This window comes from Mus caroli, chromosome 5, assembly GCF_900094665.2.
Source record: "Mus caroli chromosome 5, CAROLI_EIJ_v1.1, whole genome shotgun sequence".
In the NCBI taxonomy this organism is placed as follows: domain Eukaryota; kingdom Metazoa; phylum Chordata; class Mammalia; order Rodentia; family Muridae; genus Mus; species Mus caroli.
The window spans coordinates 109182240-109204885 of NC_034574.1; the positions used below are offsets into that span (position 1 = coordinate 109182240).

The 22646-nt window shown below is 50.1% G+C and overlaps 1 protein-coding gene across 5 annotated transcripts in view; it reads right to left on the reverse strand.

The window, feature by feature from the left end:
- Ccdc60 (coiled-coil domain containing 60) overlaps window positions 1-22646 on the reverse strand; it is a 165263-nt gene that overhangs the window by 98047 nt on the left and 44570 nt on the right. For 4 of the 5 annotated variants that reach the window (XM_021162731.1, XM_021162732.1, XM_021162734.2 and 1 more), the window contains one exon: window positions 2145-2227. In XM_021162731.1, the coding sequence (XP_021018390.1) occupies window positions 2145-2227 (83 nt within the window). The remainder of the gene's footprint in view (window positions 1-2144; window positions 2228-22646) is intronic. The other variant, XM_021162733.2, reaches the window with a different exon arrangement.

A 22646-nucleotide genomic window follows, 5' to 3' on the forward strand; every position in this document is an offset into this window, starting at 1 on the left:
ATATATATATATAATAAAATAAAAATTTGGTCCCAAACCCAGCTTAGCCTTAGCTATTTCTAACTGCCTTATCTCTGCTGTGTCCTGAATGCCTTGTGAAAAGACAGCGTGTCAGATCTCCTAAACCTGTGCATGCTCTCTGCCCTGCTGGGTCGCCCATGGGGCAGAGGGGCTGGGAACCCCACACCAGCTGCAGGTGCCTGGGCCCAGCTACGCTGCGTCATGGTGAGACCACAGCTCCAGGCGAAGTATCTCTGTAGTAGGCACGTTTGCTTTCCCCAAGGCACAGGCATCAACAAGTGTCAGTGTGTGTGTGTGTGGGAAATACACCATCGTTCTCAGGGTGGTCCAAAAGCTGGACCCACCAGGAGGCTCCAGTGGTCAGCTGTGCTAGCAGACAGCCTGCAACTTGGTGGCACAGGCTGCTCCTCCCCACCAAACATCTGGTGGAACGGGCGAGGAGAAGGCCATTAGGGTTATTCTGTCTCGGCATCATGTTAAGTTGGCCACGGAGCCAGGGATGGTGTGACTGAATTATAAGGAGGCTGGAGCCAGTGACAGACTCTCTCAGCCAACTGAAGCATGTCAGAAAAGCCACCGCATCACCTGTCCACAGAGCCTCCCTAGTCTCTTGAGCTGGTGGAATCTCCCGCCTTCTGTCTTTCTCGAGGCTTATCCCAGAGGTGTACCAGTGAGCCATTCCCAACCAGTCCCTCCCAGGGCAGGGAAGGAGGCAGAGCCCTAATTTGCTTCCTGACTTCCATCCCATGAATATTTCCATCATGGCTGAGTTGGGATACAATGGCGTCAGCAGACCCAGAGCTGGGAGGGCGTTTGCTTCAACCACTCTCTGTATTCATTATTTCTCTGATGCTGTGATGGAATGCCCCACCTAAAGCCAGCTTAGGAGAGGAAGGGTTTATTGCAGCGGATGTTGCAGAAGGAATACAGTCAGTCATGGTGGGGGAGGCATGGCTGCAGACCCACAAGTCTGGCTGGGCTGCCGTCAGGACTCAGACCAGGAAGTGTGGCGGAACCATAGAACCTCAAGGCTGGATCCTAATGCCCTACCTTCTCCAGGGAGGTCCCACAGCCTTCTGAAACAGCGCCACCCACTGGGAACCACATGTTCAAAAGTATGGGCCCCTGGACATTGCCTATGCTAACTGCGGCTCTTCGTGAAACCTCTTGTTCTGTGCATGGATTTCTGACCGCTCTCCCTTTTCTTACAAGGACGCAGACCGGATAAGGACATTTGACTTCATTGATCCTCAGTTACCCATCTAGTGGCCTTTGTTACAAACAAAGTCACATGGTGTTTTCAGGATTGGAACTTTCTCCAGGGCATGGACGGGAGGGGGAGAGGAGACACTGGGAACCTGGAGGGGTGCATGTTAGTGCGCGACGCATGCGTGCTTCCGCTGGGAACGGTGGACTCTAAGCTGTTCATTGCTCTTCCCCCTCTCTCTTGGAGAATGTTCTAGGGGAAGAAAAGGTGTTTTTGTTTTGTTTTGTTTTTTGCTTTACAACTCCATCCAGGCTATAGAGCATCCTCTGGGGAAGTCAAGGCAGGGATTGGAAGGAGCTGGGGATGTCACATGACATCCCCAGCCACGGGCGAGAGAAATGAATGCGCCCAGGACCCAGACCAAGGAGTAATGCCACACACGCTCAGGGTGGTTTTTTCCTTCCTGATTATCTCACTTAAGAAGAAACCCTTCACCGTCATGGCCACAGGCTGACCCAATCCAGACAGTTCTTCATTTGAACTCGCTTCTGTCTGTTCCCTTTCTAGTGTGCATCCGCACAATTTAGAGATTACATCATGGCCAGGCCCCAGGAGAGTAGACAGAGCCACCTCTCACATGGAAAGGCCTGTAGCTCTCAGGGTTGTTTAACCCTGTGACCTATCCTCCAGCCCTGCCCCCCTCCCCTCACGCCCCACGTAGGTCCACCCATCATTCTGCAGCGTGGGACAGATGCCGGGAGGGGAGGCATCTAGGATGCGTTGATCCCCTGTGTTCTTTCCCTGGCACACAGGTCTTCCAATGAATGTCTATGGAGAGGCTCGCCCCCGCTCCCTGTCCCCAGCCTGGCCCGCAGTGTCTGCGTCTCACAAGTCATCCCTCCCAGGGCTCACTCACCGGCTTCGCATAAGATCCTTCTTAAGGTTTGCTATCTCCTTGTCTATATACTTGGGGCTCTTCACTGTCTTGTCTGAGGCCTGCTGGGGAGGAGAGGGGAGAGGGACATTAACACAGGTGCTCCAGGTGAAGCTGGACTAACAGAGGCCCCTGTGTCTATCGAGAATCAATTTACGCAGAGCAAAGTTCTACTCCAGCACATGGTTTAGGAGGCTCTGGGCTGTCGCTGGTTGGCCCTGTTTTGCTTTGGACCTGTGTCAGGGTCTGGGAGTGTGGGACAGCAGGATGGCACACTTCTAAAGCTTGTGGGAAACACACTGTGAAAACCTTACAGAAGGACCATGCATGCCCCTAGACCCAACATCTGTGGTTAAGCATCCTGCAAGAGAATATTCCTGACAGGGATGCCGAGGCATCATGGCAGGACCGCTCAGTTGCTTGTGAAGACAAACACCTGCACATGCCACAAGAGAAGACAGACTGAACCATCCTGCTACATCTAGACTGCAGAATAATAGTATACAACCATGAAAAGTGACACGCTTCCAACACAGTCTTTCCCTGCCATTCACACAACTGCTGGATGGCACATACCACGGTGCCTGTGTGTGTGTTCTGGGATCAAACATGGGTCCTCATGCCTGCAAGTTAACTGTTTTCCCCAGTGAGCCGTCACCCCAGCTCTGACGGGTAAACCTTTGGGGTGAGGGGGACACTCAGCAACCAAACCATGATGGTGTCCAACTTTCATGTATATTTTCAAAATTTTTACTTTATTATTAAATTATGTGTATATGTGCCCATCTGTGCAGGTGAGTGTGGGTACCTACAGAGACCAGAAAGAAATGGATGTTGGGGCCCCTGGAGCTGCAGTTATCGGAGGCATTGTGAGCTGAGCCACTTGGGTGCTGGGAACGGAATCTGGGCTCACAGTCACTCATCTGACTAGCTCCATGTACTGTTTCCATGGGTGGCAGAGGGAAATGTGCCGTGTATCAGGGGTCTGTGTCATCACACTAGGAAGAGAATGCATTGCTGTGTTAGAGGATTTGCAACCCCGTCATCTGCCCGACACATCGAGGGGACAAGACACACCCTGTAGCTCTGCAACTTGGTTGGCACTGCAGCAGGACCTCAGGAAACCACTCCCACTGTTCCTCCCCCCCCCCCAATGGCAGTCACAAGCCAGCAGTGATAAACATCTGGAAGACAGAGTCCTGGTTCTCGAGACAGATGCAAGTATCATTTGATATGAACAAAATTAGAAGCTTAGGAAACATCCCAGAACTACTCTTTTAAAGGGAGTCTTGCTTTGTGTGTGGCCCAGAAATCTCTCAAGCTCATGACTCTCATGTGTCCGCCTTCTAGGTGCAGTCACCACCCCTGGGCTCCAAAATCACTTCTTTTAATACTATTACAGAGGTCATGTAGCATATATGTGAAAAGCCTCAGAAGTTCAGTACCAGCCCACAGGGCACTGCGTGAGATGGCGATGGAACTGGGTAGTAGCTCCATGGTGGAACACTGCAGAACTGGCAGTCATGCCATTGAGAACATTGCGTGTGAGATCACAGTGGAGCTGCACGGTGATGTCACAGGGCAATGCAATGTTCCTGAATGATAATGCTGGAGTCAGCACACCTGGAGTCAGCCACTCATATGAGAGTGCAGTAGGGGCTGGCTCAGTGGCTCAAGGGCTTGCTGTGCAAGCTTAGGACCTGAGTTCAGATCCCTCAGAACCCACGTATTAGTCAGACAGGCGTGGCAGCCCACCTATAATTTCAGCCTGGGGAAGGCTGGAGGTGGGGGACACTCAGAACAAGCTGGCTGGCAAGGTTAGCCATATCCAGTGAGCTCTGGGTTTGAGAGACCCTGCCTTATTGAATAAGGTGGCTCTGGGTTTGATTGAGAGACCCTGCCTTATTGAATAAGGTGGCTCTGGGTTTGATTGAGAGACCCTGCCTTATTGAATAAGGCAGAAGCACCACGGAGCATCTTCAGGCTTGGAGCCGCTACATGCACACACACATGTGCATGTGCTCCCAATACACAAGTGACCACACGAGTACAAACAGGTATACACACACACATGCACACCATGTGCTAAATATTTAGCACACGTACACAAAAGAATGAAAATAAGATTAAAGACCACAGTGAACGCAATGACATGGGGCATGGGGCGCTTGCTTGTGGTGATGGCCTTTGGTGTTATTGGCTTAAGTGTTTGCTGTTCTGTGTTTTTTATAGTTTTGAGAGTACAGTTCTCTTATTTGTATAAAACCCCCAGTTACTCCAAGCCAGGCTGCTGTGTTGTTGCCAATGGCAGCCTTGGGTGGTTTCGACTGTGTTGCTAGCTATCTTTGGTGATGGATTTAATGATAGGAGGGTGGCAGGCTGGACCACCTAGATTTGTATAGGCACGTTCTAGTGATGGCGAGACCCAACACAGCATTTCTCAGGTGTCCCCATCATAGTACATAGCTGCCTGCTCCCCAGCCCAGCAGTCCCACTGCCATGCAAAGAAATCCGGTAGCTTCCCCACAAGGATATCTGCCACAGCAGTGTGAGTCACTCTGCCAAACCCATGATGCCCCAGCAAACCGGCGTTGTGGGGCCAAGCCATGGTTGGCCTGGACAGTGAAGACGGTTTGGTTCTGTTGCTTCCTGTTGCTGTAGATGTGTGGTTACTGACATGGAAGAGTGGCAGCGGAATATAATTTCATGTGGAAATGCAGCTTATGTGTAAAGAAATTCAATTATACAGATGCCCATATTTCCTCTGTCTAGAAATTTCTCACAATTTTCTATCATCTCATACAGTCGACTTTTTTTTTTTAAATTGATGGCAAAGAATCCATGTCATAATAGAGTAATATGGAAGTAAACACAATAAATCAACAATAGAGATGTCATATCAGGGTGTCGGAATTATAAGTTAATTAAACAATAATTTTGACTCGGGTTGTTCCTTTTCCTAATTTTCTGTAATTTACATATATTAATTCTAATTAAATAATGGTGTCTTTCATGTTTGCAGGGCAACTCCTGACTAATTTTCTCGATGCGCAAAAATATAAATGTTTAATGTTGATTTGAATTGAGTTGTCTAAGGTCCTGGAGTGATGTGAACAAGCCGTTTTATGCATGGCACCAGGCAGGCTCCGGATGGGAAGCCAGACTCATGCCACAGAGTTCTGTAGAAAGAGAACAGAACAGTTAAGAGAACGGTTGCAAGACCCGGAGAGTCAAGCCAGGGGAGCAAAAGGAAACTGTGGATGTACCTTGGCCAGCCATCAGGCAGGACTAAGGGAAGGGGGCCCAAGAAGCCCTGGGGTTGGCTTGCCTGGCACCAGATGGCAAGTTCAGTTCTCCTGAGAGACAGACAAGAAAACCCTTGGGCCCTCCCTTTCTCCCACTCTGATTTCCTGCTGGAACTTTCAATTGTTTAAACCTAGGGATCCTGGGAAATGTAGTTTTTAAGGATGTGCTCCCCATATGGGATTCAAGAAATGATGGCCCAGAGGAGATGGTTTGGGGGCTGTGGCACCGGTTTAGTAATTGGGTCCTCCCTGAGTCTGGGTTAGCAAGGCTTAAGTGGCCTTTTGGACTGAAGGGCTGGTTCTTGCTTTAAGTAGGTTGCCATAGACGGTAACTGTAGATGGTCCTCATCCTTTGATCCTAAGCTGGTGTTTTCAGTATTTCCCAAGGCTTTGCAGTACAACCGGGGTCTTTCCCTGTTACTTCCTCTGGAAACCTTCACCAAAAGCCATTGTGGTAGTCAGTTTTCCATCACTGTGACAAATACCCTACGTGGCCAACTTACAAAGAGAAAAGGTTTATCCCATCCCACGCAATGAGGCTGTGATGGACTGGACCATGGCTTTGAAACATTACAGACCTGTGATTCTAGGCTATCTGTAACCCTCTTAGGTGTTCCTCCCTTTCCGGGAGACCACTGAAAGTTGTGCATCTTTACAGGTACCACCTCCTCCGTTAGATCTAATGCATTTGACCGTTGACACTGGGACTTTTTTACCCAGGGGACACAAATCCTAAAGGGCTCCACACTGAAGAATGCATTCCCAATACAAAGCTAGAAAGTCAAAGCAGGAAGTCCGGGAACAATCGACAAACCGAATGTATGTGAGCACTGTGCAAAGCCTGCATATGCCTAGCTACTCCATGACATAACCTGGGTGCAGGGGACACGCCTTAGGGACAGTTCACTTTGGTTATCTGTCCCTGCTCTACTTGGGTGTGCCATTGGCTTTTGGAGCCGCTGATTTTCCTGTTGCTCTTGGATACGGGCGGTGACAGCGTCTCTGCCCTGAGTATCTCTCCTGTGTTGAAAACATCCCACTGGCGGTGTGAGGTGTGCCAACAAGGACTGTGACAGATGCCTTGTGGAGTCTCATTCGGTTGGAGAGAAAAGGGCTTTGCCCTCAACAGGAGGCCCGGGTCTGTTACTTAAATCGGACTGCTCCTGAGTGAGCCACGTTCCCTTCCAGAGCCTCAGTTTCCCTATCTGTTCAATGGAGCTCCTGCTAAGCCTACCAGCGACATTCACCTCTTCCCTACCCATTATCCCAAGGACATTCCTACTCAGACACGTGATGTTACCTGTCTGTGCCACATTGCAATCCCATCTTATAAGGGATCAGTGGAGACTTGGGTGGAGAGGATGCGCGCCACAGTGAAGAAGACACTGTCGAGTGGCAAAGCCTGGGCATGGCACTGGGCTCAAGTGACATCAGAGTAACTTCTCTGTGTGAGAGGGTTGTCACTATGTAGCCCAGGCTTGACCTGAACTCATGATCTTCCTGCCTCATCCCCCACCCCCCCAGTGCTGGGATTACAGGCACACACCACCATAGCCTGCATGTGTTCTTAATGACACTAGTCTGTCTCCCTGTTTCGCATAGTAGGGACTAGCTGTTGATCTAAAAATAGCTTATCCTCTGAATTTCTGTCTATAAGGTAGAAAATCGGCACAATCTGTTGAAGGTCATGGTCAGAGGACCAATCTTCTAAGTCTGTGTTTTATGGAAGGATGTTCTAAACTCATCTTTGTCAGACCCAAGACTCCGATCTTCCTGGAATCAGATTAAGATGGAAATGAATTCTGCTAAATGTGCTGGGAGTTGATACAGACATCAGGGAACAGCTGGGATGTTCCCCAGAGCTGTGAGGGGGGAGGGGGGAGGCTGTTTGAAAAGACAGAGATTTGGTAAACTCTAGACCCCTCCTGTCCCTGGGGGGACTCAGTGGGCTGGGTTTGCAGCTGACAGGTGAGCGTTGGGTGGGGGCTGGCAGTTTCCTTCCAGGAGAATGGGTGTTGTATTTCCTTAGTTAGTTTTGATCATTGTCTTAGTTAGGGTTTCTGTTGCTGTAGAGGAGGAATAGACTTATTCAGCTTACACTTCTGCATCACTGTTCATCACTGCGGGAAGTCAGGGCAGGAACCTGGGGGCAGGACCCTGGAGGCAGGAGCTGATGCAGAGGCCATGGAGGGATGCAACTTACTGGTTTGCTTTTCATGGCTTGCTCAGCCTGCTTTCTTGCAGAACCCAGGTTCACCTGCTCAGAGATGACCCACCCCACCCACAGTGGGCAGGGACTTTGCAAATCAATCATTAATCAAGAAAATGTGCCCCCCGCCCCCCCCCTGCACTCATGCCTACAGGCTAATCTTATAGAGGCTTTTTCTTAATTAAGCTCTCCTTTTCCTAGGTAGGGTTGAGGTTTGTGTCAAGTTGACAAGAGACAAACAAATAAAAACTAACAATCAGAGCCACATAAAGGGTACCTGGGACACACGGTGAGGGGCATGAAGGACCTTGGCCACAGCACACGCTACAAAGTGAAATATGAATTTTTCTGCTGAGTTCAATTCATCACAAACCTCTTTGCCGAGGGCCGGTGGCCCTCCCCTTCCCCCACCTTCTTATGAACCCAGGGGACATGCCGTCATGCCTGGATATTGAAGGAGAAGAGAGAAGTGACAGAAGAGGGGACTGTCTTCTCGGTGTGTGATGGGGGAGCTATAAGGGAGTTCCTGTTAAGAACACAGAGTTTTGGGGGTGGTAAAGGACCATAGCCCTGGGGAGGAAAGAAGCCCCTGCTGTCTGCATTCTGAGCTCTCCTTGCTGTTTCAGACTGTGAGGAGAGACAGCTGCACCATGGGGGTACTTATTAATTATGAAGGGGACATGGTACTGCTAATGTAAGATTTGCAGATGCCAAGGGGTCAAGCTGGCCATGAGGGGACAGACATGTTCCATTGTGCCCCTGATGTGCAGACCTACTGTGTATCTGTGGAGTATCCTTCCTTCTCTGTCCCAGCTTCCATGGTTTAGTTTCACCTCCCCCCCCCCAAGGAATCCTCCTCACTGGCATCCTTACTCCTACCTTGCCAAAAGGGAACCACAGGACCCAGAGACAGGGTGACTTCCTCAAGGTCAGGAAGACACCCATATGCAGCACAGCTCCTGTGACCCTCACCTGACACAGGGGTCAGCGAACTGTGACCTTCCTTACTGGGACGTGGCTAAACCCTTGTGGAAAACTGTGGCCTGTGTGCTTCCGGCTCTGACAGCTGCCCCTAGTGATCGTCTTACTTCCCTAAAGATTTCTTCAAGCTGTCTTCCCTCCATGCCCGGTCCATCTCCATCACTGCCAGCTGTAGACAACACACACACACACACACACACACACCCTTGCTCCTCCTGTTCCTTGTCCCTGCAAGCTATCAGGGCTCCAAAGCAGCGCCTGCCTGGTCTTCATCGGACACCGTGAGAAACTCCATGCTTGGTACAGGGAGCTTAACCAGGCTTACCAAGCAGAGATTCCTGCCACTATGTCACGAGCACTTGGGGCTTTTACCCACGGAATCACGTCACCGTGAGTTAAAAACAAAGAATTCGAGAGAGCGTACGAGAATATTTCCAAACTAGACAGCTGGGTAACTAATTACAAAGGGCTTCCAGGTCAGCAAGGGCAGCGAGGTGAAGATGTACCGGTAGGTGGCGCTAGAAGCCATGGCTTTCGATCAAATTCCATTTTCTTTTGATCTGCCTGCCTCTGCCTCTCTCAGCTCTCCGCTTGATTGAAATGGAAATAGGCTGCCGGCTCCCGCAAGTCCCCCACCAGCCAGGGACTAAGCTGGCGTGCCAACAGCCCGTATGCCGTTTAAAAAGATAACAAACCACGCTCGTCTGAAAGACCAGCTATGGGTTGGAGAGATGGCTCAGGGGTTAAGACTTGCTATGAGAGATCAATGGTACAGCTGTCAGATGCTGGTAACCAACCCAAGTCTCAGTGAAGGGCTCAAGGCTGTCCTTCATAACCCTGGATGAGCTTAAGGAAATAGGTTCTAGGATAGAGCTTAAATTCCATGTGTCTGGGAATGCACTAAGATTTTGAGGGAGCAAAGTAAAGACTGGCTGGAGCACCCTGGTCCAGTCTCATCAGAGAGATTTTCTGTAATTGATTAGCAACGTCTGGCACCGCCCCTGGAGGAATCAGCACACTCATCAGCTTGATCAAGGAAGCAAGGGCTTCTACTCCATTGCCAGCCATAAAGACTGGCTGGAGCACGCCGAGATCCAGTCTCATTAGAGAGATTTTTCTGTAACCGATTAGCAATGCCTGCCACGGCTCCTGAGGGGGAACCAGCACACACTCAAGGATACAGGATAGCCAGCCTGATCGCCCTCAAACTGTGAGCCCAAAGAACGCCTTCCATCCTTGGGTTGCTTCAGCCAAGAACTAGCCCAGCCTACCAGTCATAGCCAGCTTCTCAGCCTTGACTTTCCTATGGAGAGCATCTAATCTTACCTACGGGAGCTGACCCTGCGCTGCTGGTGAGATAGAAGAAAACTAAGGGACAAAAGAGCTGGCCAGAGCTGGTTAGAGTGTGACCCTGGACATGAGCCTTGGTGTGACCACAGGTCTCCTGGGGTGGGATGTCTCAGGTGCCTTCCTCAGGATGGCACTTTATGCAGACCTCATTAGGAGACATGGCGATCGCCGAGGATAGCCCAGGTCTGCCACTGCCGCTGCAGGGTCAGGCTGCAATCAATCCAGCCTGTGCTTCCTGAATGCTGAGAATCCAGCTGCACTCTTGAGAATACTGTGTGGGCTCAGTATTCTCACAGTGGGCTGTGGTGGAGGACATCACATCAAGTGTCTCGGGAAGCGGAGGCCTGAGCTGATCAATCGAAGTGGCTATAGGTGACTCTCCCTCAGTGGGGGTGGTGTCATGCAGACCCCACACACCGCTCACAGAGCTTATGTCAAACTGAAAGCCAGCAGCTGATCTCTGGCCTTTCCACTCTCCCCTCCCCTCCCCATTCCTGAAGTAGGCCTAGAAAGCTAGAACTCTTGATTGTCAAGCCATAAAACCTAGAAAAGGTGCCTCCACGTGCTCCAGTGAGGTCCTCCCTGTGTGATAAGTGTTCTGCCACATACCTGTGTGTGTGTGTCTTTGTGAGTAAGAGAGAGAGAGAGAGAGAGAGAGAGAGAGAGAGAGAGAATCTGAGTAGTCCTAGCTGAAACCTTAACACTGTTTCTTAACACCTGTCATTCTTTCTCTCCTGCCCCCTACACCCACCCCCATGATTTGTTTCTTTCATCAGAAACACACATTTCTCCCGGGGCCTTCCGGCCATCATTGAGAAGAATCAGGGTCAGGGAAAAAGCAGGTTTCCGTAGACTCTGTGCCTGCCTCCTGTTGGTCCTTCCTTGCCACAGTCCATGCATAGCTGTGGAGACTGGTGACCGAAAAGTGCCACTTTTCTTCCCGCCATGGGTAATTCAGATGGAGGATGCTGCCAGCAGGAGCTGGGTGTAAGTATGACTGGAGGCTGGGGTGAAAGTGGGGGTGTGTCACTCGGGTTCTTCTGACGACCTAACACACAGAAGAACACGCCTGAAGCTGGAAATGCTGTGCGGAGGCCGTGGGAGGTCACGCTAGCAAAATCAATTTAGGAGTGGGGAGCCCAGCCAAGTACGGAATAGACAGTGGTGAAGTCCATTTCATTAAATAAAAAAAAAAAATCAACATAGGTTTTTCTAAATGGCTTAAAAACAGATTGGGTGGGGGGAGCGTGAAGGGGGGAATATGTCACTCCCATCTTGCCAGAAAGTTGTTCACATTCTTCTCTGGAGATGACTAAAGTTGCCAAGTTTTGTGGATACTTCTAGAGAGAGTTTACATAAATGCACACAAGCACACATACACACATGCACGTATACATACACAGAGTAACGTTTGTCCTGTAAGAATGAGGAACTGAACCCACAAAAAAGTGCTGGCTGCGGCACATGCCTGTAACACCAGCACTCGAGAGGTGAAGATGGGGGCTGGAGAGATGGCTCAGTGGTTAAGAGCACTGACTGCTCTTCCAGAGGTCCTGAGTTCAAATCCCAGCAACCACATGGTGGTTTACAACCATCTGTAATGGGATCCGATGCCCTCTTCTGGTGTGTCCGAAGACAGCCACAGTGTACTCATATAAATAGATTTTAAAAAGAAGTAGTAGAAGTAGTAGTAGTAATAGTAAAGCTATGGGCTCCCAGCCTACCTAAAGCAGTGAGCTCCAGATTCAGGAAGAGGCTCTGCCTCACAAAAATAAGGTGGAGAATGATTGAGGGAGATACCCAAGGTTTATCTCTAGCCTCCATATACATGCATAGACACAGAGGAAAACACACACGCACATGCTCACACTCACACACGCCCAAGTTTCTCCTATATCTATTTATGCTATGCAGTTTCTTGGATGGCTCCAGGAACCTCTATTCCCACCTCTGTGTAACCTCTCCCTTGGGAGGTGGGTCGAGCCCAGTAACCTCCTTGGAATGAATAGAAACTGACAGAAACAGTGCCTTCTGAGATTGGGTGGCAGAGGGAGCATGGCTTCCCCCTTGGCCATTGGCTCTTGCTCCTGGCGAGTCCAGCTTCCTAGGCTGTGAGGTTCTCCTTTAAAGGAGACCTTCGTGACAAGGAACTGAAATCTTCCACGAAGCCTGTGAGCAGCTGCCTTCTGCCCACAGCCGTTCGGATTGTGCTCAGGAGTTGCCACCTTTCCACACACAGAGCCAGAGAGACCAGCTGCCCTGGGGCCATCTTGGTTGGGGCGGAGACCTGCCGCTGAGCCACACCCACATTCCCAGTCTACAGCAGCTGGAGGTGATAAATGCTTGCTGTCTTAAGTGGCCCACTTCTGGGGCAATGTATGACACAGCAATACATCACTGAAACGCAGCCATGGGGGAAGAGCCCTCCCTGGGAGACAGGTAGTGCTCAGGGTTATATAAACTCATTTAATTTCTCTTCAGGCTCTAATCACGGCTTTACAAGAACTTCCCAGACTGTAGCGGTCCAAACGCTTTCCAAGGTGTGCACCAGCCTGGACACGGCTTCCTGGCGGTGTGGCTCCATGCCCAACTTACCACAAGGGGACAAGCGACGGCAGCCTAACTGTAATTAGTAACACATGATACTGGTGCGGGTTTGTGTGACTCACGGTGGCTCTTCCGCCTATGTAAGCATCATGTCTTGCTCATGTCTTCCCTGGATTCTACCCTCTCTTGCTCTCTTTTCTTTCACAAAATCCCCTTCCTCATTGTTCTATAATCTTCCTTCAGATCATTAAAAAATTTTTTTTTCATACATGACATTGAAAGCGTATTTGAATGTGTCCTATGTGTGCAGGACATGCTCTTGTTCCTTGAGGCAGGGTCTGTCATTAACCTGGAGTTACAGTGGTGGCCATTGAGGCCCTAGTGGGGGTCCTCCTGTTTCTACCCCTGCCCAGTGCTGGTGTTAAACGTGTGTGAGTTTCCCTACCCAACTTTCTGCATGGGTGCTGGGGATTTGAACTCAGGTTGTTGCAGGTGTGCGGCAAGCACGCTTTGCTTTGACATATTTCACTTAACACAATATTCTCTGGCTCCTGGCCTTTGCTTCCAGATGACCTGAACGTACTCCTTTGTTTCTGAGATATCATTCAAACCAGATCCATTGTATATGTGAGCAACCTTTGCTCTGTCCACTCTTCTGTTGATTTGCATCTGGGCTGATTCCCTGTCTCAGCTGTTGGGAGCCACGCCTCAGAGAGGGTGTACTAAGGTATCATTGTGGCACACTGAGTTCACTTCCTCCAGATGTAATATCAAGAAGTCACTCGGCTGGAGCCTGTGGTAGTTCTGATTTTAGATTTTTGAAGAACAACCATCCCGATCCCACAGTAGCTGCACTAATTCACATCCTCCCCGCCAATAACATATGAGAGTTCCCTTTACCCACCAACCCCATTCTTGTCAGGATGTTTTTGTTGTTGAGACTTTATTGGTGTGCATGCTGAATTTTGCATCTTATTTTCACTTCTCAGTGCACTCGGTCATACATTTGCCATGTCCGTGCCTTTGTCGGTTATGACAAACCCAAGCTGGAATGTTCCCTTCCGTGGCTCCAGGCGTCCCTTGTGTGGTGTTCTGCGCCAGCGCTGCTGGTATCATAGGGACTGACCTGGCACCTCTTACAGTGGCCAGATGTTTGTCCCCAGCTGTTCTCAAAGCCCTATTTTGAGCTGGTGTGTTCTGAACAGCAACGGGGAACAAAAGCATCGAGCAAAGGGGCTGGGGAAACATGGACTCCAGCAGCAGCTCAGCCCCCCCTGCCCCACTCTGGAGGACGAACCCCAACCCCGGTAAGCTGCTTCCTGTCACTCCCAGTTTCAGCCTGTGGCTGGCAAGTCAAAACATGAGTTTTCAAGATTTTGCTTATGCTTATGAAGTAAAAGGAAAGCAAACAGCTCTGATTTAAAATCTCCTCCCCATATTCTGTATTGGGCTCAGCTCGTTTCTCTTGCATTCATATTTTAAACCACTGGCTTAAGTGGGTCTTCCTTTCATGCTCTAAGTGGGGTCTCCCCTCTCTCCTCTGGTCCCATGCAATGTGGTGTGTGCAGAGTGTGTGACCTTGTCACATGGCATCTTTGGTCTAGGGCACGATGCCAAGCACTGAGTGGCTTCCTGGCAGTTGTTTGGTTAGTGGATGGATGGATGTGAACTTTGATTTACAGGATTTTTTTTTTCAAACTCTTGGACTCAACTTAGAGACAAAACCTGGACACCCAAGGCACAGGTGTAAAACGGAGTCGAAAAGCGGTTGACCCTGGCAATGACGAGGCACTACACGGTACACAGAGGGCTGGTGAGATGCCGATCCTTAAGGTAAGGGGCCAACAGGGCTCTCTTTATGGTAGGTGGAGAAGGGAATGTTTGTATGCAACATAGTTTCTTTTTTTTAATTATATATTGCAGGCTGGAGAGATGACTCAGTGGTTAAGGGGACCTGGATTTGGTTCCCAGCACCCACATGGTGGCTCACAACAGTCTCTAACTCCAGTTTCAGGGGAGCAGACGCTCTCTTCTGGTCTCCTTGGGTACTGCATGCACATGATACCTATACATATACTCAGGCAAAAACACACACACACACACAAAATAAAAATAAAGCTTTTGAATAAGTATAGAATCCACAGGGGAACTAAAGGCAGCATTGCCTTTGAGGGGACAGGAGGTGGTGTGGGAACTGTGGTGTGCTGCCTGACAGAGCGTGTTAAGGGAGATTCACTTTGGCCCATGGTTTTAATCCATCACAGGGCCTGTTCGTTCATCTCACAGTAGACCAGGGAGCAGAGAGCAGGGTAAGGCAGGATGGGGGACTAGGGGTGAGTGGTAACCTTGAAAGCCAGCCCTCGGGGGAACTGTCTGCCCGTTAGACCCCACTGAGGGGCAGTGTGAGCGAGGTGGTTTCTCCAGTCAAGCGGAGAGCTCTGGGTGTGAATTTTAATTGGCGTGGCTAGAGGGCGGAGAATGTAATTTGTTTTCTGATTCTTCCCCAGCGCTGGGACTTGGAGGGAGCTTTTCTGACGGTGAGGTGGGCTCTTCGGGAGCATGTCTTGCACAAATTGGAACCGGATCAGGCTGGCTAATGGTGGTGGTGGGGAGGATTGAAAAGGTATGCCTTGCTAAATTCTCCCACCATACACCCTACTGTGGCTAAATTGCTCCCACCACACGCCCTGCTATGGCTAAGTCCCCCCCCCCCAATAATCCCAGCAGCTATGGAGAAGGAGGCAGATTCCAGCTCTGGACCCCTCCTCTCTTTTGGGGTCTGATTCTTTGCTTGAGACTTTTGCTTTGAATAAACTCCAACTTCACTTGACTTTCAAACTCTGTCTTGCTTCTGATTCTTTAATTGGCAGGGCCTGGAAGTGGGAGGGGGGAATAGACTCAGTTTTGAACCTCTAGACTTTGACACCACACTGTGAAGTTTTTGTGCCTCCCCCCAGAACCCCCCCAGCTCTGTTATCTGAGGGAAAAAAATGTTCAGAATATGAACCTGCCAGGGGCAATTTTTTTCACACTCAAATCCATGACACCCGAATTGTCAGAACTGGCTGTCCTGGGTGAAGGGATGAAAAATGGGGATGGGATGGGCGTGGGGGTGAAAGTAAGGGAAAGAGATGGGGGTAAGAGAGAGGGGCTCCTGTTCTCCAATTCATTTTCTGTAGTATTTTTCAAACTTCTTATGCTTCATATTAATTTTCTAAAACAAACAGACAAACAAACAAATAAATGAAAGGGTGTGACAACCCTGATTGGAATTAAAACACAGAGCCCCACTTTGTCCCCTCAAAACTCAACAAGCGTGGAGCAGGCCAGCAAAAATCCATCTGCATTTCAGAGTCAAGACAAAATTAATTTGGAAAAGAAAATACAGGCAGGGAGCAGAGTTAGCAACCTCAGGAAATCCAGGGAAATGTAATTGAGTAAGAATTATCTCCTTAATTACTTCTGACCAAATCAATAACAAGGCCAGATGAGAAGCCCGCAGTAGCCACCAATGAGCGTCCAGCTGCCCAGGGAACTAACTGGGGTTTGGACTTGTTTGTAAAGCAAAGAGCCTTCTTTTCCACCCCTGTTAGTTAGCAAACATGGTTCTTGGGGCCGGCCGGGTGAGGCAGCTGAGGCTCGCAGCTGTGAGATGCTCAATTCACCAAGAAGCATTCGAAGGTGTGGGATCCGTGCCTTGGACGGTATCAGATACTAATTTTCATGCCTTCTGGGGGCAAATAGGGGACAGAGGTAGGTCCGCCATGCAAATTAGGGAGAGGTGAGCGAGTGCCTGAAGTAGGAGGTGGCTAGGCAGAGCTGCAGAGACATCTTTAGCCCTATCTTGGACATAGAAGGAGGGGGCAGTGAGGATCTGGGCTCAGAGAAGCCCAGCTGGGCACACTTCTTAGAGTTCTCCAGGTTTGGGCTCTGGGTTAAGGTTCTGTCTGGGGAGGACTCAAAGCTGACTCCTTTGAGTAACCTGATACACCTCTATGCTGCTGGAAGCTCTTGATCAGTGGCCTCAGTCTACACCTTCATCCAATGCTCTCCCAACCCTGAGACTTGTCAGCAAATCATATTCACTGTCCAGGATGCTGGATTCAACTCATAAGTAAAAAACCAAAACCAAAACAAACAAACAAAAAAAACCTCCAATCCAAACCAAACAAATCATCAACAACAAAAATACCCCAGACAAACAAAAAAGAAAACAATAACAACAACAACAACAACAAAACCAACAAGACTTCTGTCCAGGTGCAGTGGCTGACACAATACTAGAACACAGCAGGCAGAGACAGGATTGCTACAAGTTTGTGGCCAGCCTGGCCTACCTAGTGAGTTTCAACCCGGCCAAGGCCAAGGCATAATGAGACCTCAATAAAACAAGCCAGACCCCACATCCAAACCACCGCCACCAACACAACACACACCTTCCTTTAAAGCTGCCTCAGGGCACCTCATGGTATGTGGATAAGGCAGGCTGCAGCATTGCCATGCCCTGTGGGCCTGTGGGCCTGTGGGCATTTCATCAGCAAGGAGGAAGGGCAGTTGGGATTAAGGGGAGTGACTTCCAGGTCGGAGCAGGCTCTGGAGAGGCTGGTGGTGATGACCACGAGGGAAAGACTGTGGGTCTGTTAGTTAGCCCAGTTTAATCCCTGCAGTGGAGCCATACAACCGGGCAGACACATCATGGCACAGATATGAACCCTTTCTGTTGGTCGACTAGAACATAACATAGCTAAGAGGGAAGAAGACGTGTGCACTCAGGGTGTGCAGAGGTCAGCCAGAGATGGAGGAGGGTCCATCCAAATGCAGCCTACAAACAGGGCTGGCGGAGGGCAGCGCTGTGAGGGATGAGGAAAGGTGGCGTGGGACCTCTCCTGAAGACAGCCAGATGTCTACTGTGGCTACCTCCCCCCTCCTCCTCCTTTTCCCTCCTCCTTCCTCCTCCACCCTCCTCCTCTCTCCTCGTCCTTCCTCCTCCATCCTCCTCCTTCCTCTTCTTTCTCCTCCCTCTTCCCCCATCTTCTCCTTCCTCCCTCCTTCTTCCCTCCTCTCCTTCCTCTTTCCTCTTTCCTCTTCCCTCTTCCCTCCCTTATCTACCCTCCTCCCTCCTCTTTCTTCTCCTCTTCTACCCTCTTCCCTCCACCTCCTCCCTCCTCCTTCCTCTTCCTTCTCTTCTCTCTTCCCCTATTTTCTCCCTCCTTCCCTCCCCCTCCTCCTACCTCTTCCTCCCTCCTCCTCCCCGCCTCTCCTTCTTCCCTCTTCCCTCCCTTATCTACCCTCCTCCCTCCTCTTCCTTCTCCTCCTCTATCCTCCTCCCTCTTCCTCCTTCTCCCTCCTCTTTCTTCTCCTCCCTCCTCTCCCTCTTCCCTCCTCCTCTATCCTTCTCTCTCTTCCTTTTCCCCCCTCCTGCCCCCTCCTCCCTCCTTCTCCTGCTACTAATGCCATCACAGGAGTCCCACACTTAGAATGTCACTCAGTTCTCATCATTCCCCAAAGGCCCTGCCTCTATTACCACGAGCACAGGACGTCGTGGACGGGCACCTGGGAGACATCACGCATGGCACAGCAGAACCAAACCCAACCCAACCCGAGCCCTGATGATGCAGTCTGTGCTCTTTTCTGCTTCTTCTGGCAGAATGTTACCGAGGACACCCAGCTGGAGACAAGATCACACAGAGCCTCACCTACACACGTACCAACTTGTAGGCAGGCACAATGAATCGAAAGTATGGGAATGTCACAGATCTGTGCTCACTGCCTGGAGTCATCGGCATGTGCTGTGAGCTCCACTTTCCCGGTACACAGAATAGAATCAGTCACCCCCCACGCCCCCCCGCTTCATGGGGCCACGGTGGAGATTCAGCCCACTGGTAGATACAGACCATCAGACTTGGGTTTATGGCGAGGGGGTGCAAGGGATGGCAGCTGTTAATGTAACCGCTGTCATTAATAAGGTGTGCAGTTAATGAAGAGGTGAGGTGCAGGTGAGCTGCCACAGGACCTCAGGCTAGGCGAGGAATTACAGCGGCCATTGGCCTGAGGTAGGGTTATCATCTGCCCTCTGCTCCTGACACCGGCACTTTATGGGGGTTAATTAGAAGCTTTATAATGTGCTGCGCACTCCGATGATCTATAAAGAGAGACGTGTGGTGGGGGGATAGTTAGATTACCCCCATTACCGAGGACCCTGAATCACTTTCCTCAGGAATCTGAGTCAAGTGTAAGAGGACTAAGCGTTTAGTGGCCACCGTCACTTTAGAAGCCCCCAGGCAGGGGTCTGGGCACAGTCAGCCGTCCTCAGTACCTAAGGAAGGAGGATATGGAAGGAGATCTTGAGATTTGGGGAGTCTTTGAGCTCCCACACGGCCAAGACCCTGTCGTGTGCTGTGCCAGGAAGCGTTCATGAACCCCAAAAGACCACCAAGGAGCTGACGCCCGTGCAATTGCACTAGGGTCTTTATTTACAAGTTTGAGCTTGGGCCACACCACCATCTCTGATGCAGGAGAACGGGAAGGTGCAGCCCCCAGCATGGTTAGTTATCTTGAGTTATCTTGAGTATCTTAGGTCAGGTTCTCTAAGATGGAGCCTGGACCCAAAAGACCTGGTCTCTCACATGTTTGCCAGTGGATCTCAAGGCTTGAGACGGGGATTGACCCGAAAACAACTACTAACTAAATGCTCGATGGGTGGATGGATGAACTTATGGGTAGACAGAGGAAAGGACGGGGGGATAGATGGATGGCCAGATGAATGAGTGGGAGGATGGATAAACAGAAGGAAAGATGGGTGGAAATGGTAGGTGGGTGGGAACAGGAGATGCTGAAGGCATGGTAGGATGGGCAAATGGGTAGAGACACAGGTAGGTGGATAGACAGATGGATGGATGGATGGGTGGATGGATGGATGGATGGATGAGCTGAGGAAAGGATGGACAGACAGAGGGATGGGCAAATGTATGGGTAGAGAGATAGATGGATGGACACAGGAAACGATGGATGGAATGTTTAAGCCCCTGGAGATATGGTGGATTTGAACTCATAGACTTAGAGTCTGATAGGAGGAGAGTCTCAACAGGGACTGGACAAGAAGGCTTAGTAGGCATTATCACAACCCAGAGGGACATTGGACCCCACAAAGACAGACATACTTGGGTTGTTGGCGAAGTGATCGTTGGCCTTCAGTTTTCTTTCCTCATCTAGTGATGTCTAAAGAGACCATTTTCTCTGTTAATGAGGACGTCTGAGAACCATCACCTCCTGCTGCCTGGACTACTTTATAGTAAGATGGGGGTGGTAGGAGGCATTATACAACCTTGAAAATGGAGTGTGTATGTATACTGGGTGATGCTCAACACAAACTGAGGCTTGGCACGTAGTATGGCTTCAGGCAGCACCTATGAGGCACCAGTATCATCTCCTCGAATTACATGGAACAGCAGCCTCCTGTTCTCACCACACTGGGGTACCTGCTGGCTGAGCGGGATACCCTCTGGCATCTGCATGGGAAGAGGCAGGTGGCCACAGGTAGGATGGGGGCCAGCTAAGGCTAGGCAGGCTGGGTCAGCCTTGCCCACCCCTCTTCCAAGTCGTCAGAGTCTCACTGTGTAGTTAGGGAGAACAGAATCCCTCTCAGTGTTCTGATCTTTGCTCCCCAATTTCCAGATTCCCCCTGAAGTTGAAATTATAATTGAAACGGGAAACAAAAGCCTTGCAGTATAAAAGAAGGGAAGATGGAGTCTGTTGCTGAACCAGGAAGTCACTGATTAAGCAAGATGGGCTGGGCCAGTGAGCCCCCGGTATCCCCCCCCCCATCTCCATCTACCCAGAAATGAAACTGCAGACATCCACTGCCACACCTGGCTTCTTGATCTTGGTCCTGGGGAATCTAAAATCAGGTCCCTTGATCTTTAATAACTCAGCCATCTCCTTCGTCCATACTTCACCAAGCTTCTGCCTCCTCCTTCGAGGAACTTCCTTTGGCATGATGTGGCCCTGTGTCCCAGTTCAGCTTCACCCTTCTGTGACCCTGGGTAGGTTATAATTCTCTCATCCATAAGAACAGGGACGCTAGGAATACTGCCTCTCTCTTTAGACGTGTGGGAAGAATTGGAGATAATGAATCCGAGGCGCCTTGCCCAGCACCTGGCATTTAGTGTATGCATAATAAATGCTGGCTGTTAAAGACAATCATGGGCACTGCTAATAGGCCCCTCAGATCTGGAAGGCCCGCCCTAAATGACGTCAGTAACATTACGACGAGCTTAAGACTCAAAAGAATCCTTGAGGTGGGCAGGCTGGTTTCGTCAAGTACCAGTTTCCTCTGTGGACAACATTTTCTGTGGCTGTGCTCATCAGAAAATGGGAAAGCAAGTGCTAAGATCTCTCCTCTAATCACCTTGGCAGGTTACTAGTTTGCTCTTCAGGAGGATAAGTCCTCAGTAGGGTGCCACACACTCCTTCTGCAGCATCTATGACTCCTTCCTTCTCCACAGGGCTGGTTTCCCTGACTGGTCCCTCTCCCCCTCCCCCCGTTCTCTCATCCTGGTCTCTTCAGTCTGCAGTGTGTTAAGTAGGGAGGTGCCTGTCGCCCCCCCCCCCACCCCCAGGATCCATATGCCCACACCCATGATTATGGAGAAGTAGGGCTCGGATTTCACTTTTCTTATTGACAAAATACCTGATGAAGCAGGGAAAGAAGGAGGGTTTTACTCTGTCTGACGGGTTGAGGGTACAGTCCATCATGGTGGCAAGTAGCTGGCCACACTGAGCTCACAGTCAGCAAGCAGAGAGAAGGATGCTGGTGCTCAGGCCCCACCCCCACCCACCATTTTTACTCAGTTGGAGAGTCTTCCCACCTGAATTAGTTCTCTCTGAAAATGCTCGGCGCTGTGCTTCTGTGGTTGGTGATTCTTAAACCTGGGCAAGCTGACTATGAGGATTAACCACCAGGGTGACCTGATCTGAAATGAGGGCTTTGCAAAAGGGCAGTGGATCAGGACAGTTCTGGAATCCCTGTCAAAGAAAGACCATGCAGTGCCCAGTGAGTCAAGCAGACCTCGGGGCCAAGGAGCACCAGGGGCTGTGGAGCCACCAGGAGCTGAAGCTGGGAGAAAGGCAGAGAATATCGTCTCCCTTCAGAGAGAATGGATCCAGCTTACTCTCTGGCTTGGGAATTCTGGCTTCCTCAACTGTCAGAGACAAAATTTCTGTTGCTGGAAATGACCTCATTGTAGATAATTGACCGTCATAGCCACAGGAAACAAGTACACCATCTTTATATAGCACGAACCTTATTAAGCTTGCTTAAAAATCTTCAATTGCTCCTTGCTGGCTCCGGAAGGAAGTCTCAGCTGTGTATCTGTTATTTCCTCTTCTATTCACCCCCCCCGACCCCCACAAACACACACACTGTCCTGAAGTCCCTGAGTCATTTTGAAACACGCAGAGCTCCTGGAAGCACATTAGGTTCTCTGGGTAATAGCTTTCCTCTCTGCGATCTACTTCTTGTCTCACTTGAAAAAGCTCCGACTCACCCTTCAACACCCTACTCAAATATTATTACCTCCATGAAACCTTCCTGTGCATGGTGGCCTTCAGCTCTTTCTCGAGTGGCTGGGTCCCATGGCAACAGGCCAAGCCTCTCTTCCTGGGACACCCAAGTTCAGCCTCCACAGAGCTTGTTACCAGTGAATGTTTCCCTATTCAGGTGTGAGTTGCTGGGATCAGAACATGCCTTGATTGTTTGCTTGTTTTTTTTAAAGGGGTCAGTATATGCTTTTAGGGGCTGAGTGACTGTGGGGTGTATCATGAATAAGGAGGTAAGGTAAATTCTATAATGGGAGATGTGGCAGCTGGCGGGTGGCTTGTTCATCTGGGCATCTATGGAGATGCTCAACTTCCACAACCAGTCTTGGGGAGAGCGATCGGCCATGTGACTATCCATGTCATACCTCTGTTGCCTGTGAGAACTGCAGCTTTCTGGACTCCTGTGAACGCCCACCCCCTTTATGGCTGTGAAAAGATAACATGACCAAGGCAACTTATAGAAGAGCGGGTTTACTGGGGGCTTGCTCACAGTCT